We start from the raw sequence: 14,067 nt of genomic DNA, 5'->3' as shown, positions 1-14,067 counted from the left end.
ATTAAGCCTTCTATAATTTGTCAAGTGAGTAATTTCAAATGGTTTAAAAGCAAACTTTAGAGTTCTGCTTCCTTGTGGAGAGTAGCAAAGAAACTGGAAAAGGAGATGTATAAAGTCAGTACCAATGACAAATACAGGTCTCCTAGGCTCAAGGTCAGGGTAAGAAATAAGAAAAAAGCTTTCCTCGGATCCAAAGGAATTAAGATTGGCCTTGGGTTGAAAGAGCTGAGTGATTATATGTCATAATCATTGACTGAACCCTAATTTTTCCTTTAAATTTAACTATATTCTTTTAAAACTTTGTTTCTAACCTTTTATTATAGAATTTTTAAATCAACATATAGAGTAGATAAAATAGTGTAATGAACCTCCACGTATCTATTACACAGCTTCAACAATTAACAATTCATGGTCAATTTTATTTCATCTAAACTCTCACCCACTTCCCCCAACATGCATATTTTGAAGCAAATCCAAGATATCATTTCATCCATACTTATTTCAGTATGTATTCTTAAAAGATAATTTGCTCTTTAAGAAAAAACTGTAATAGTAGTATTGTACCTAAACTATAATTAATCATAATTTGTAATACCAAATACTCAAATGTTCAAATTTTCTACTATCTCTTAAATATTATGAAATATTGTTTAATTCTAGTCAGTACCTAAATGAGGACCATACATTGTAATTCATTGATTCATCTCTTAAAATTCATAGATCCATTTTCATCTCATTTCAGCATCATGTTCTGAAGCTTTTCCTTTGGGATGAGTCAATTTCTTCTAGAGAGAAAGCTCTCTAGCTTTCTGAGGGGTCAGTTCTTGGAGACAAGTGAGGTTAGGGGGCTAGGTATCATTGTTCAGTATTCAGTTTCACTTTTATCTTCCTGTTTTCAGTAAGGGATCTCATTGCCATTCCTACCCCCAGATGTTTAGCTGGAAGTTTTGCCTGCCTTCTTTACTCATTAATGTTAATGCAAAACAACAACCCTGAATTATTTTGTGCATATTAACAAGTACTATATTTTATGGATTCACAGAGGAAACTATTATCTCCATCTGGATACACTTCAGTCAGATTCTACCGTTATCGTCCTTCATTAAAATTTCTCTTTTCCTTACTTTGCTCCTGGAGAAACTTGGAGCACTGAAAAGAAATAGTAACAAAATTACATTTTTTCACTAATACACTGCTGCCCTTTCAGACACTGAAAAATAATTGTTACTGGATGGTGGAAGAAGCATTTAATTTTCCATTTGTCCTTAACAAAAGAAATTTCTCACCAATTAGCTGCTGATTCCTACATTTATCCCGTATTTCTATGGTATATACATACTAAATAGCAAAAGGGTACATTATCACAGAATCTGAGAGACCTCAGTGAGATCAAAAGGCAGGTAAGAAAGAAATGTAAATGAAGAAAACCTGAGACATTGATTAATTCAGAACTCTTGATAATTCAGAACTCTTGAGGCCATCCACTGCTGACACTTTTCCACATTTCTAAAACTTTTGATTACATTATCAGAGTAAAAGTGATATTCTCCCATGATTAAAACAGCCACTGTTAAATTTGTGTTAATATGCTATATTCTTATGTTTTGAGGTATCTGATACCACAGACCTTAATAATGTTTTTACTCTTGAGTTTTATTGTGAAAGTGCAATTTCAGATATATAATTGTTAAATTGTTTCAGAATAACATTTTCTTTACCAGTTTGATATAGTAAATAAATTATTCTAATTAATTTATTAGCCCTAAGTTTTTTAAAAAGATACAAGTACAATTATATTTGGGCATAGAATACCCAGACAGGATATATTATTTATCATAGTTTTTCTTTTAAAATATCAGGAATCCAAAGGTATTAAAATTATACAATCTGGTGTAAGTGTCTCTAAGTTAGGGATATGTTAACAACATTGTTAAAGCCTATGTTCTCTCCCTGAAGGAAGCCAGTATGGATTTTGTATTTATTATTCCCATAATTTATTTGTACTATATATGTACATATGCATACACATATAAATAATAAATGGCATTTTGCTTGTTTTCAAACTCTTGTACTGTGTTTCTGAAATTCGTGTTTTCACTCATCACTGTGAGAGTCATCCATGTTAATATATGTATCTGTTTTTTCATTTTTATTAACCCTCTCAGCTATGGCTAATCTGTTAAAATTGTCATCTATTGGGTTTTAAATTTTGGTTACTGTATTTTTAAATTCTAGAATTTCTATTTGATACTTTTTTGTAGTTTTCATTCCTGTAATAAACTTTTCTGTTTTATCATCTAAGTTATTGAATATAAAAATCACAGTTATTTTAAAGTGTGTGAAAACTCCAATTGTGTAGCTCTTTTGTGGATGTTTCTTTTTCAATCATGAAGTCCTCTTTACTGCTATTTCTAGTAAGATCTGAAAGAATTCTGAACATTGATATGAAAAACTATTTAACATTTCTGTTTCTGGCTCAAGGGTGGGCTAGATTCCACCTGCCACCTGTTTTGGGCTGGTCTTTGATCTAAGAAATGTTTGCTTTATTTTTAATGTTTTAAAATAATTAAAAGAATATCTGGCAATACATGAAACTTCAAAATACAAAATTCAAACCTAACCAACCACAGATTGTTATTGGAGTAACAGCTACACTCTGATTTATGTATGGTCTGTGGCTGCTTTTGTGCTACTGTAGCAATTGATGAACAGAGACCTTATGGCAACTTAAAGTATTTACTGTTGACAAGCCCTGCCATAGCTAGACAAATGATATCTTTCTCCAAGAGAGGATTTACTTCTGGCAGGCCTTTAAGGGTATCAAGAAGATCACCTTAATGCATTCAGGCATTTAGTTGATTCAAAGCTGGCCTTAACATTTTTATGAGAGTTGGTCAGTTTCTTGTTCACCTCCACTCCTACAGTATAGCTTATCAGGGGTTCCAACTAAGTTATATAAAAGCCTGTTGTGTTTAACCCAGATTCCTATTCCTTGATGGGTTCACTGCAACAGTGGCTCATTCTGTACAGCTTTCCTTCTTGCTGGTTTTGCCGTTAGGCAGATTTTATTTATATATTTATATAAACCATATTACTAGGGCAAATACACTAAGGATACAGCAAGGATATGAAAAGGCACAATCTCACAGAGAAGGAAAGCTGTAGAGAGAATGAACCAACACTGAAGTCTCTGCATATGTTACATGTGTGGATTTCCCAGCTTTTCTAGTTATGTGGGGAGTGTGCTAGAAACTAGACTGACATCAGAAATAGAAGCTCAAGGTGATCACATCATATCCCTACTCCAGATTCTCCACTGGCTTAATATATATCATTAAGGACAAAGCACGTTCTTACAGTTACTTGCTAGGCCTTACATGATCTGGATGAAAAACATAAGACTGAAAACAGGTGGGTCCGAAGAGGTACAGGTAGAAAAAAGCACAAATTTGTTTTACCACCGGGGCACTAGGGCACTAACAAGTGCAAGACATTTCAAAGGAATATACTCATGCTAGCGGTTGAGTTTTTCTTCATTTTTATTTTAATTGATACAATTATAGAAAATATATTTTTTAAGGGTCCAATTAAATGAGTTTTGGTAAGTGTATAGAACCATGTACCACAGGGCATTTTTATCACCCTAGAAATATCCCTCCTTGCCTTTTTCAGTTAATCATCCCTCAACAGAAGCAATCACTGTCCTGATTTTGATCTATATAGATCATATTAATTTTTAAACTCAAAGTTATATCACTACCATGCTGGTCACAACACTGCCATAGTCTTTGGATGCTATTAATGTATTTTCATTTTTTATTATTTCATCTACTTACAAGGATCCCAGGTCCTTGGTGTTTTAATGTCAAGTCTGTTTATTAATCTGGTCTAACCCATAGCCTCTGATGGATAGAACGTATACTAACAAATGGTCACACATTACAATTAGGAAATGGAGGTAACCTGTTCTTTTGGAATACTATTGAACTCAACTGTTCAAAAAGTAATTCCTCGAATCCCAACCCTTATACATCCACGGCAAGTCACTTACAGTGTCTTGATCTTCAATAGCTTTTACAAGTAGGTAGGGGAAGTGGTATTCTCAATTTACAGTTGAGAAAAAGTTTTGTCAAATAATTGACTTACACAAAATTCCCTTCCCATTTGTCAGTGGTGCCAAAGAGAGATTTTTATTCTTTTGCTCATTCCATTGTGCTAGGCTGCACGTACACAAGGAAAGAGCCAGCCTGTAGTCCAGAATTCAGTTTCCTTGTTTCTTCTCTGAATATTCATAGGATGCCCATTCTTTCCATCCTCCAGCATAGTGTTGAGCACTAAAAACATACATGAAATAGTGCTGTAAACATTTTCTCCGGCTTTATAACACAAGGTTGATAGGAACTTTATGAACTTCAGAGACGCAGTGGCTACTCAGCATACTATTTAGACTTTCAGCCTATTTAAAAGATTGTGTTACTTTTGAGTAGTTATGAAAAGATAGAGGCTCTTACTCTTGCTATACTGCCATTACTAACAGTAATTATAAGTTCTTCAGTACTCCAATAAAAATGCAATACATATGAAACTTTGCAATATACATGCTTGAATACATTTTTACCCTTCATCCGTGTACCTGTTAAAGCCCAGAGACATTGCTGTGTCCAGAGCCTTCTTGCTTCTTATTCCAGCTAAACAAGAAAACACTAGCCTGTCAGATTTGGATGGCTTCAATTCACTGTACTTCTGTTTGAAGTCTTCTGGGTTCATCTGTAGAGCTTCACCTACCTCACCCACTGGAAAAAATGTAAAGACTCTCGATTAAATTTTATCTACAGTAAATTGGCTGAATATATACATTTTTTGTAATGAGTCAGTTTAAGACACGTCACTTACATGGTATATTGACAGACCCAGGGATTTTTCCAGACTCAAGAATTTCCCATGTCTCTCTAACATCAATTAACATAATTTTTTTGGAATTCATGAGGTTTTTAAGTTCCTTATAAGTGACATCTTTAAAAACAGCAGTACAAAAATTGTAGCAGTTTCCTTCTATTGAGTTCAAACCTGGAAAGAATACAGGCACAATAATGGTATCACTATTAATATCTGCAAAGAGAAGTTCAAAGGAATTTTCCCCGTTCCAGTCAGCTAACTATACTTGATCTTTGACTTTACTAAACTATATTCAATGTATATATTTTACACAGTCTGACTGAGCAGGAGGACGCAGCCCTATCTTCCTGCCCTGCTCGCTTGATGGCTGGCTTTGTGTCAGCTCTATATTCTCCCCTCTCCAAGCCCCTTAGTTGGAGTAACCTTGTAAACACACATGAAGCATTTGTTGAGTGAACTGTGTAAATAATATGTAAGTCTTATCATGATCTAAGTTTAATATTAAAATTTTAATTTCATTTCCCCTTACAAGCAAAAATAAGCCATACATTAGATATGAGGACCTTACATTTGAAAGCACTTGAAAGTTCTTAATGGTACTGTTTCTCTGTTAAATAATTGGTAACGTAACATGGTAATGGTAATGGATAAACAACCATACAACAAAATCCAGAGGTCCATACTCATGTAAGGATATAACTGAACAAGTAAGTGGGGAAAAAGGATTGTTTTAATTGATAAATGTTGAAGGAATAATGGAAATACCATCATGATTAGGTAAACACCCCAGTAATTGTTGCGGCAAGAACCACTGATGGATACTAGAGTTAGTAGATGAAAGTATGATGAGAAAAGGGATAGTATCCCTCCAGAGATACTTACTAATTACAAAGGGAGACACCAGAAAGATACCACTAACCAATTATTCAAAGATCAGTAGTAATACAGTAGTTGAGAACATGTACCCTGGTGTGATGTACTCAGAAGAACATACCACTGCCTTTGTATTCTTGCGAAAAATGCATATCCTCCATCTAATCGGAAGAAAACCTCAAACCATTTACAAGTGTCGGTCATGGCCTGGCTGATGTGGCTCGGTGGATGGCGTGCTGGCCTGAGAACCAAAGGGTCATCAGTTCAATTCCCTGCCTAGGGCACATGCCTGGGTTGCAGGCCAGGTACCCAGTAGGGGTGCACAAGAGGCAATCACATATTGGTGTTTCTCTCCACTCCCCTCTCTAAAAATAAATAAAATCTTAAAAAATAATAAAGTATGTACAATGAAATTTTAACTCTGTTCAAATACCTATGTTTTATAAATAAAGATTCAAGGTAAATACACTAAAAAAAGTATAAGTCATGAAAGACAAAGACTGGAACTCTCACAATTTAAAGGAAAGGAGCCGTAACAATTTAATACAAATGTAGGATCTTGGATTGGATCTGGGATTATAAAAGGCATCAGTGAGAAAACTAGTGGGTTTTTTAAAAGATTTTATTTATCTTTTTAGAGAGAGGGGAAGGGTGGGAGAAAGAGAGGAAGAGAAACATCAATTGGTTGCCCCTCTCATGCCTGCAACCAGGGACCTGGCTCGCAACCCAGGCATGGGCCTTGACCTGGAATCAAATCAGTGACCTTTTGATTTGCAGGCCAGTGCTCAATCCACTAAGCCACACCAGCCAAAGCAGAAAACTGGTGGAATTTAAATTAGGTCTCTAGATTAGTTAATAGTATTATGTCAAAATTAATTTCCTGGTTTCAATAATTGTACCAGGTAAGATGTTTATATTAGGGGAGAGTTGGGTAAGAATAAAGGAAACTCTATTTTACTTTTGCAACTTTTCTATAGGTCCAAAATTATATTTTAAAAAGTGAAAGACAACACAAATTTTAATTAAGGCAAAGTTAATGTTCATATTTCACAACAAAACGACCACTATAAGGAACGTAAATAATGCTTCAAATGTTTGAGATATTAAATATAATGTGAACTTATTTTAAGTAGTGTAAAACTGACATAAGAAGTTTCAAAGGTCTAAGTCCAGAAACAGGCCCATAATATTCCCTCTATGATAATTTGGTATCTGATAACAGTAATATTCCAAATTTATGGGGAAATTATATGGTTATGTGTCACTTAACAATGGGATATGTTCTAAGAAATGCATCACTAGGTGATTTCGTCTCTGTGCAAACATGACAGACTGCACTTACACAAACCTAGATAGTAGGACCTTCTACACCCCTACGCTATGTGGTACAGAGTGTTGTCCCTAGGCTACAAACCTGTACGGCATGTTATTGTACTGAACGCTGTTGGCAAGTGTAACACAATGGTATTTGTGTATCTAAACATGTATCTAAACATAGAAAAGGTACTGTAAAATTATGATACAAAAGATAAAACATGGTACACCTGTAGGGCACCTACCAGGAATGGAGCTTGCAGGACTGGAAGTTGCTCAGAGTCAGTGAGTGAGTGGTGAGTGCATGTGAAGGCCTAGGGCATTACTGTGCACTGCTGTAGACTTTATAAACACTGTACACTTAGGCTACACTGATTTATTTTTCCTCCAATAATTAATTAACCTTAGGTTTCTGTATGTAACCTTTTTACTTGATAAACTTTAATCTTTAAAAACTTTTTGACTTTTTTTGTAATAATACTTAGCTTAAAATAATCATGTTGTACAGCTGTACAAAAATATCTTCATGTCCTTATTGTGTAAGTTTTATCTATTTAAAAATATTTTTTAGTCTTTGAACTATTTTTCCTTGTTGTTGTTAAAAACTAAGACACAAAAAAAATTAGCCTAGACCTACATAGGGTTAGGATATCATCAATATCATTGTCTTCCACCTCCACATCTTGTCCTACTGAGACAGTAACACGCAGGGGACTGTCATCTCCTGTGATAACAATATCTTCTTCTGGGACACCTCCTGAAAGACCTGCCGGCGGCTTTTCTTGAGGTGTCACTTTTTCAGAAATACGTCCATGGTGCTTTGGTGTATTTTTTTTCATCACAGATTTGTAAAGCAGATAATTCAACGTGAACATTCCTCTTTGTTATTTGGTGTTGGTGTCCATGTTTTCAAACTTTTTATTTATTTATTTTTAGAGAGGGGAAGAGAGGGAGAGAAATGTCAACATGTGGTTGCTTCTCACATGCCCCCAACTGGCATCTGGCCCACAACCAAAGCATGTGCCCTGACTGGGAATTGAACCGGGGACCCTTTGGTTCACAGGCCGGCACTCAATCCACTGAGTCATACCAGCCAGGGCCCATGTTTTCAAATTTTTTAAGGAGCTTGTTGAAGTCTGCAAAAGCTTCTGTTAAACTCTTCACTGTGAATTTTCTTGGGGGTGGTTCTTCTTTTTCTTCTGCAGTTTTCTTTTCTCTTGCCTCTTCAGCTATGCATTCATGTTGTAGTTCCAACAACTCATTAATCCATTACTCAGGAACCACCTCCAAGAAATACTCAATGTCATCCTCATCTACACACAAGTCAAAGTTGTTTGCCATCTCAACCACCACCTTGTTGATTTTTGTAACCTCTTTATCCTTGGCAAATCCTTTGAAGTCAGGGGCTGAATGATCACTAGGAGACAGGAATTTTTCAGCTCCATTCTAATCTTATGGGATTACCGTATGTGCATACTAGGCAAGTCATCATTGACAAAAACATTTTGTAGCAAGGTATGTATCCAAAAGAATTGAAAACAGGGATTCAGATAGATATTTATATACTGATGCTCATAGCAGCATTATTTATAATAGTCAAAAGGTAGAAACCCAAGTATTCATCAATAGCTGGATTTAAAAATGTGGCAGAGACATACAATGGGATATTATTCAGCCATAAAAAAGAATAAAGTTCTAACACATACTACAACATGAAACTACAACATTGAAAACATGCTGAGTGAAATAAGCAAGACACAAATAGGAAAATATTTTATGATTCCACTTATATGACAAATCTAGAACAGATAAATTCATAAGAACAGAAAATAGGTTAGAAGGTACCAGGGTACTGGAGGGAGGAGGGATAGGGAGTTACTGCTTAACAGGTACAGAGTTTCTGTTTGAGATGACTAAAATTTTTAGAAATAGTGGTAATGATTGTACAACACTGTGAATATCTATAATGCTATTGAATTGTATACTTGAAAAGGATCAAAATGGTAGTATGTATTTTACCACAATAAATATATTTTAAAAATAAAAATACAGGCTTTTCCATCCTTTTCAGATTTTAAAAAGCTGGTTCATTTTTGTCAAGATTAGATCTTAAAACACCTGGAACTCAATCTCTTTCTTTCAACTAGTTGTTTTGTGGATTCCCACAATATAAAGGGCCAGCAGGCCAAATTCACACTTGTTAACTATTCCTCAATGTTCGGAACTGGAAAAGTATGGTAATTTTAAAAATTATGTTAAACTCAAGGCTGTGGCACTTAGCCACTGGGAAACATAACCACAGAATGTGGCCTGTGTAACTAAAGAAAAGATAGTTATAGTTTTCTTGTTAAAATTGACATATAACTTTCTCCAATTCAGCTATACTGTTTGGGAGGGGGTGCTGGGGAAAATAGGATGTGTAATCAGCAGACTTGATTTCCTTACCTTTCTGTGCTGAGCGAAAGCCTGAAGCAAGCGGGGTTCCTTAACGAGTCTCAGCCCCTCCAGGCCTCTCTTGGTGTATGGGCCTCTACTCCAAACTAATTCTTTATTTAAAGCTATAGTGTGTGTGTGATTTTTTGTTTGTTTGTTTGTTTTGTACACCAAGGCCTCTACTTGTAAATCAATGACTTTATCTGGCGCTTAACCAAAGAAATAGTGATCTGTTCCAATACTGAAGAACTGGATATTTGAAATTTACTCAGAGATCATGTGTGATTCCCTTGAGGGATTTCCAGAGTAATATACACTCCGCCTGATTTTCACCTTTTTCAGCCTAACCTTTGAATGAACTCCAAATTTTGCTATTTCCATTGCAGTAAATCTAACCATACCTGGGTTCTCCCTACAGCCTACATTGGAGGACTGCCACGTTATATTACAGTCCAAACTCCTTAGTACAGGATACAGTCCAAGCCCTTCAAACTCACCTTACTAGCATAATTTATCAAACCTTAACCCTCTCCTTCCTCCTCTGCCCCAACTACCCTACCCTCCAGCTATAGCAAAAGTATGTAAGTCCTGATTTCGGGGACTGCCACCAAGGGTACATCTTCTGATTGTATGGCTCTGGTGGCCAGTGGGGCTTACACTTTCAGTCCCTCATGAAATGTATTCAGGGCTGTATACATTTGCATATTTTAAGAGCTGCTGGTCTGGTGTCCAGGCAGCCTGAGATGCATGCCTTTGGGACACTGACAGGTCTTGGCATATCCTCAACTGCTGGGTGCTATTAAAGATGTAACAGGTGGCTTGGGCAAGCACAAAGGTTTGCGAGACAACCACAAGCTAAGGTGCTGAATGACAAGGTTGAATGATAAAGCCATTCATTCCAGCTGGAAGAGGTGACTGTTTCATCTACTGTACCCAGCAATTCTACTCTGGGTATTTATCCAAAGAAAACAAAGATACTATTTCAAAGATATATTCACCTGCATTTCATTGCAGCATTATTTACAATAGCCAAGAAGTGTCCATCAATAGATAAATGAATAAAGAAATTGTGGTACATACATACAATGGAATATTATCCAGTCATGAAAAAGGAATAAAATTTTGCAATTTGTGACAACATGAATAGACCTCAAGGACATTATGCTAAATGAAGTAAGTCAGAAAGAGAAAAACAAAGACTGTATGATGTCTGTTATGTGTGGAAACTTAAAAAACGTATGTAAAAACTCACTGATATAGAGAACAGATTGGTGTTTGTCAGAGGTGGGCAGGGGTGTGGTAGGGTCAGGGGGAGGGGAAGAAAAATAGCTGAACTGTTTTTAGTTTAAATAAACTGAATAAATTTTTAAAAAATAAAGGAATTGTCACCATTATTTAAAAAAAAAGAGAGAGAGAGCAGAAAATAGCCCTGGCTGGTGTGGCTTAGTGGATTGAGTGCCAGCCTATAAACCAAAGGGTTGACAGTTTGATTCCCAGTCAGGGAACAGGCCTGGGTTGTGGATCAGGGCCCCAAGAGGGGGGCACATGAGAGGCTACCACACATTGATGTTTCTCTCCCCCTGTCTCCCTCTTCCTCCCTCCCTCTCCCTCTCTGAAAATAAAATAAATAAAATCTTTATAATTGAATAAATAAGAGCAGAAAATAAAATCCTACCTCTGAGGCATCAGACCTGTCTTAACAACCAGCATCTTCACCCTGATGTCCACTATGAAATAGCCATAGGTCAATGGAAGCAGGGATGGGGTGAGTATATTGATCTGATGACCTGATCCTCAAAGAGGAGACCCCTATCACCACCTTTGCTCTCCTAACTCATTGTTCCTGTTCTTCCAACTTCAGTCATCTCTGAATTTAAGTGGTTGTGAGGGACAGGATGGTACCTGACCTTTGTACATGGATCATAGCTAACTCTAGCACAGTAGGTAATGCTTGCAGACTTAATCGCTATGGGGTGAAATCAGTACCTCATGGAATGACTTTGAAAGTTCATATGCCAAGAAATCCTAGCTTTAAAAACTGAGAGATAAACTCAGTACTTTCTCCTTTTATTTATACAACAAACAGATAAACACAGAAGCCTTCTGTGAAGCAGTGCTTGAGCAAAGAGGGAACTGCAGCGTGCATGTGGTTTTATGCCACTTGCCTAGCTATTTGAGCTGATGATTCTTAATCTTTTGTTCTTCTTGAGCCTAAGTTCCTGATCTGTAAAATAAATGTGATACTATTTCTAAGACACCATCCAAGTAGAAATTCTATAAATCTATGGTTTTAAAACATTTTTTGCCAAGAAAGTGAATAGTAAAACACCTTTAGATCAAAACTTACAACTACGCAGATATTAATATTTACCAGACATAATTAATTCCCTTGAAATATACCAACCATATTAAACAAACATGGGTTGTAGCACAGAAAAAAAAAATACATGTGCTCTACCTACATTTTATAATAGTAAGAGCAGGGATTTAAGAGTCAGACAAACCAGCTTTTATTCGTGACTTGCCCTTTTAGTTAGTTCTGTAACCCTGTACAGATTACTTAACCTCTCTGGCACTTAGTTTATTTTTTGTAAAATGGGAATAATACTTAAACGTTTATAGTTACTGCCAGGTTTAAATAGTCTACACAGTACATATATTCACTGTTTCTTCATGATTTATGCACACTGTTTCTTCTGAAGGGAATAACTTTCTCACTCATCTCTACCTGGTACACTTGTACTCTTCTTTAAGACCCAGGTAAATGCCAGTTGTTACCACCACTTGGATCCAAAGTCCACTTCTAGGTATCTATTTGAATAAAATACCTGTATATATACATAAAGAGGCAGGTACAATGATAATTATTGAAGGTCTTTTTATAATAGCAAAATATTGGAAACCAAAATGTTCAATAGGGGACAGAAGAAATACACTGTGGTAATCCATACTATGGAATATATCCAGTGGTTAAAAGAATTACATGTGTGGTCATGGAAAGCTTCTGAATACCTAAATGAGAAAAAAATTACAGGAGAATATGCACTGTAGATCATAATATAATATAAATTATATATATAAAATGTGACATAGATTTTTATTATATAATACATATTATATATGTAGTATTTTATGTGTACATTTATTTATGTATACTCATAGAAGAGTGTTTAGAATGATTGGTAACAAATCATATCTGGGCAAGAGAGTAGGACGGGGAGAGTGTATAAAGGAGGCGTATGTTGTGTTTTATTGTTTGTTTTAATATATTAAAATTAAAAGGCACCTTTTCTCTAACTTTCTCCAATTCAGGTAGAGTCAGTTCTTCTTTCCATTGCAGTCTCACGAGACGGGGCTGTGCGTGGTGACTGTTTACCTGTGTCTGTCTCCCCTCAAGATGCTAAAGAGAACTGCAGAGGCTGTGTCCCTAGCAGGAGGCCTGGCTAATTAGGCACTCAATAAACGAATATTGGACAAAGGTAAAAACAAACAACAAAGAATTTGCAAAAAGCACAACAAATTACAGAGGATGTACCGACAGTTAAAAAGGAACACCTGAGGGGTGGAGCGAGTGACAACAATAACAATACTGTTATTCCAGGTCCCAGGCCTTGAATTCACAAATAACAGCCGTGGCAAAACTGAGGCAGCATAAAAGCAAAGAGAAAGGGCTGGATGCTTGTTCTGAGTTCTCCACCTAATGTCTCTACTAACTACCTTTGCTCCATCTTCCCTTCTGCCATCTGTAAAATTAGGGGTGGTGCTTTTATAGCTCTAGCATGCTATAATCCTAGGTGAATGTTTCATCAAGCTATAAGCGTTGCTTTTTCGTGGGTCACAAGTGGAACTCGCCGGTCTGGGCTCGTCATTACGTCTCTTCCGGGGAGGAACTGGCCTTCCGGTTCGCTTCCCAGAGTGGAAAATTGACCTTCATTGCTCAGTCAAGCACCAATACCTCTATAAATGCCTTCCCACGCGAGCTCCCTGGAGCAATATTTACTCCTCTCCCGGCGTCCCCCAGAGCTGCCTCAGATTCCAATAACCCGGCATTGGCAGGAACAAGAACTGCAGGGCGCTACATCCCTAACTGCTGAGAGTAATGGGTCTGACATTTAACTGGAAGCCTAAAGAAGAGAGAGCCTCCACCCATACCATCCTTTCCCTCGGGCCCGAAGTTAGGACTCTTCCTACCCCCGGGGACCGCCGAGCTCACCCCACAGCGCAGTCTCCCTGGGCCCGAGGATCGTGCGGCGCGCACTTGTAAACAGCAACCTTTGCAGCGGCATTACCAGCTCCTGCACGCCAAACTACTGACCACTTCCGCCCCCTGCCCCGCCCCGCCCCCTCCACCCGCTGCGGGTGGAGCCGTGTCGGGCTCTTGAGCGCCCTCCAGCCAGGTGCCGGCCGAACCGGGTAGTGGCACAAGGCGTAATAGCGGACCAAAACGTGCTTTAACATTTAAAATCTTTTGGAAAGCAACTAAGGGTTGGCTTGCTTTTTTTTTCCTATTAAGGAGAGACAAAGTTTAAAAGTATAAAGTAGGAAATATAC

At 37.1% G+C, this 14,067-nt stretch overlaps 1 protein-coding gene across 1 annotated transcript; it reads right to left on the bottom strand.

Moving 5' to 3' along the window:
- Positions 1 to 548: 548 nt before the first annotated feature.
- On the bottom strand, positions 549 to 13,832 carry TSTD3 (thiosulfate sulfurtransferase like domain containing 3). The gene is made up of 4 exons (XM_054569756.1): positions 13,730 to 13,832; positions 4,894 to 5,067; positions 4,634 to 4,793; positions 549 to 4,334 (listed from the first exon to the last, which is right to left on the bottom strand). Exons 1-4 carry the CDS (start codon positions 13,800 to 13,802, stop codon positions 4,262 to 4,264), a joined length of 480 nt encoding a protein of 159 aa, XP_054425731.1. The 5' UTR covers positions 13,803 to 13,832; the 3' UTR covers positions 549 to 4,261.
- Between the last annotated feature and the right edge of the window lie 235 nt (positions 13,833 to 14,067).

Source organism: Pteronotus mesoamericanus, unplaced genomic scaffold, assembly GCF_021234165.1.
Source record: "Pteronotus mesoamericanus isolate MK-2021 breed Mesoamerican mustached bat unplaced genomic scaffold, CSHL_Meso_final contig_20, whole genome shotgun sequence".
Lineage (NCBI taxonomy): Eukaryota > Metazoa > Chordata > Mammalia > Chiroptera > Mormoopidae > Pteronotus > Pteronotus mesoamericanus.
The sequence above is the reverse complement of the archived record's forward strand: the minus strand, read 5'-3'. Positions and strand labels throughout refer to the sequence as shown.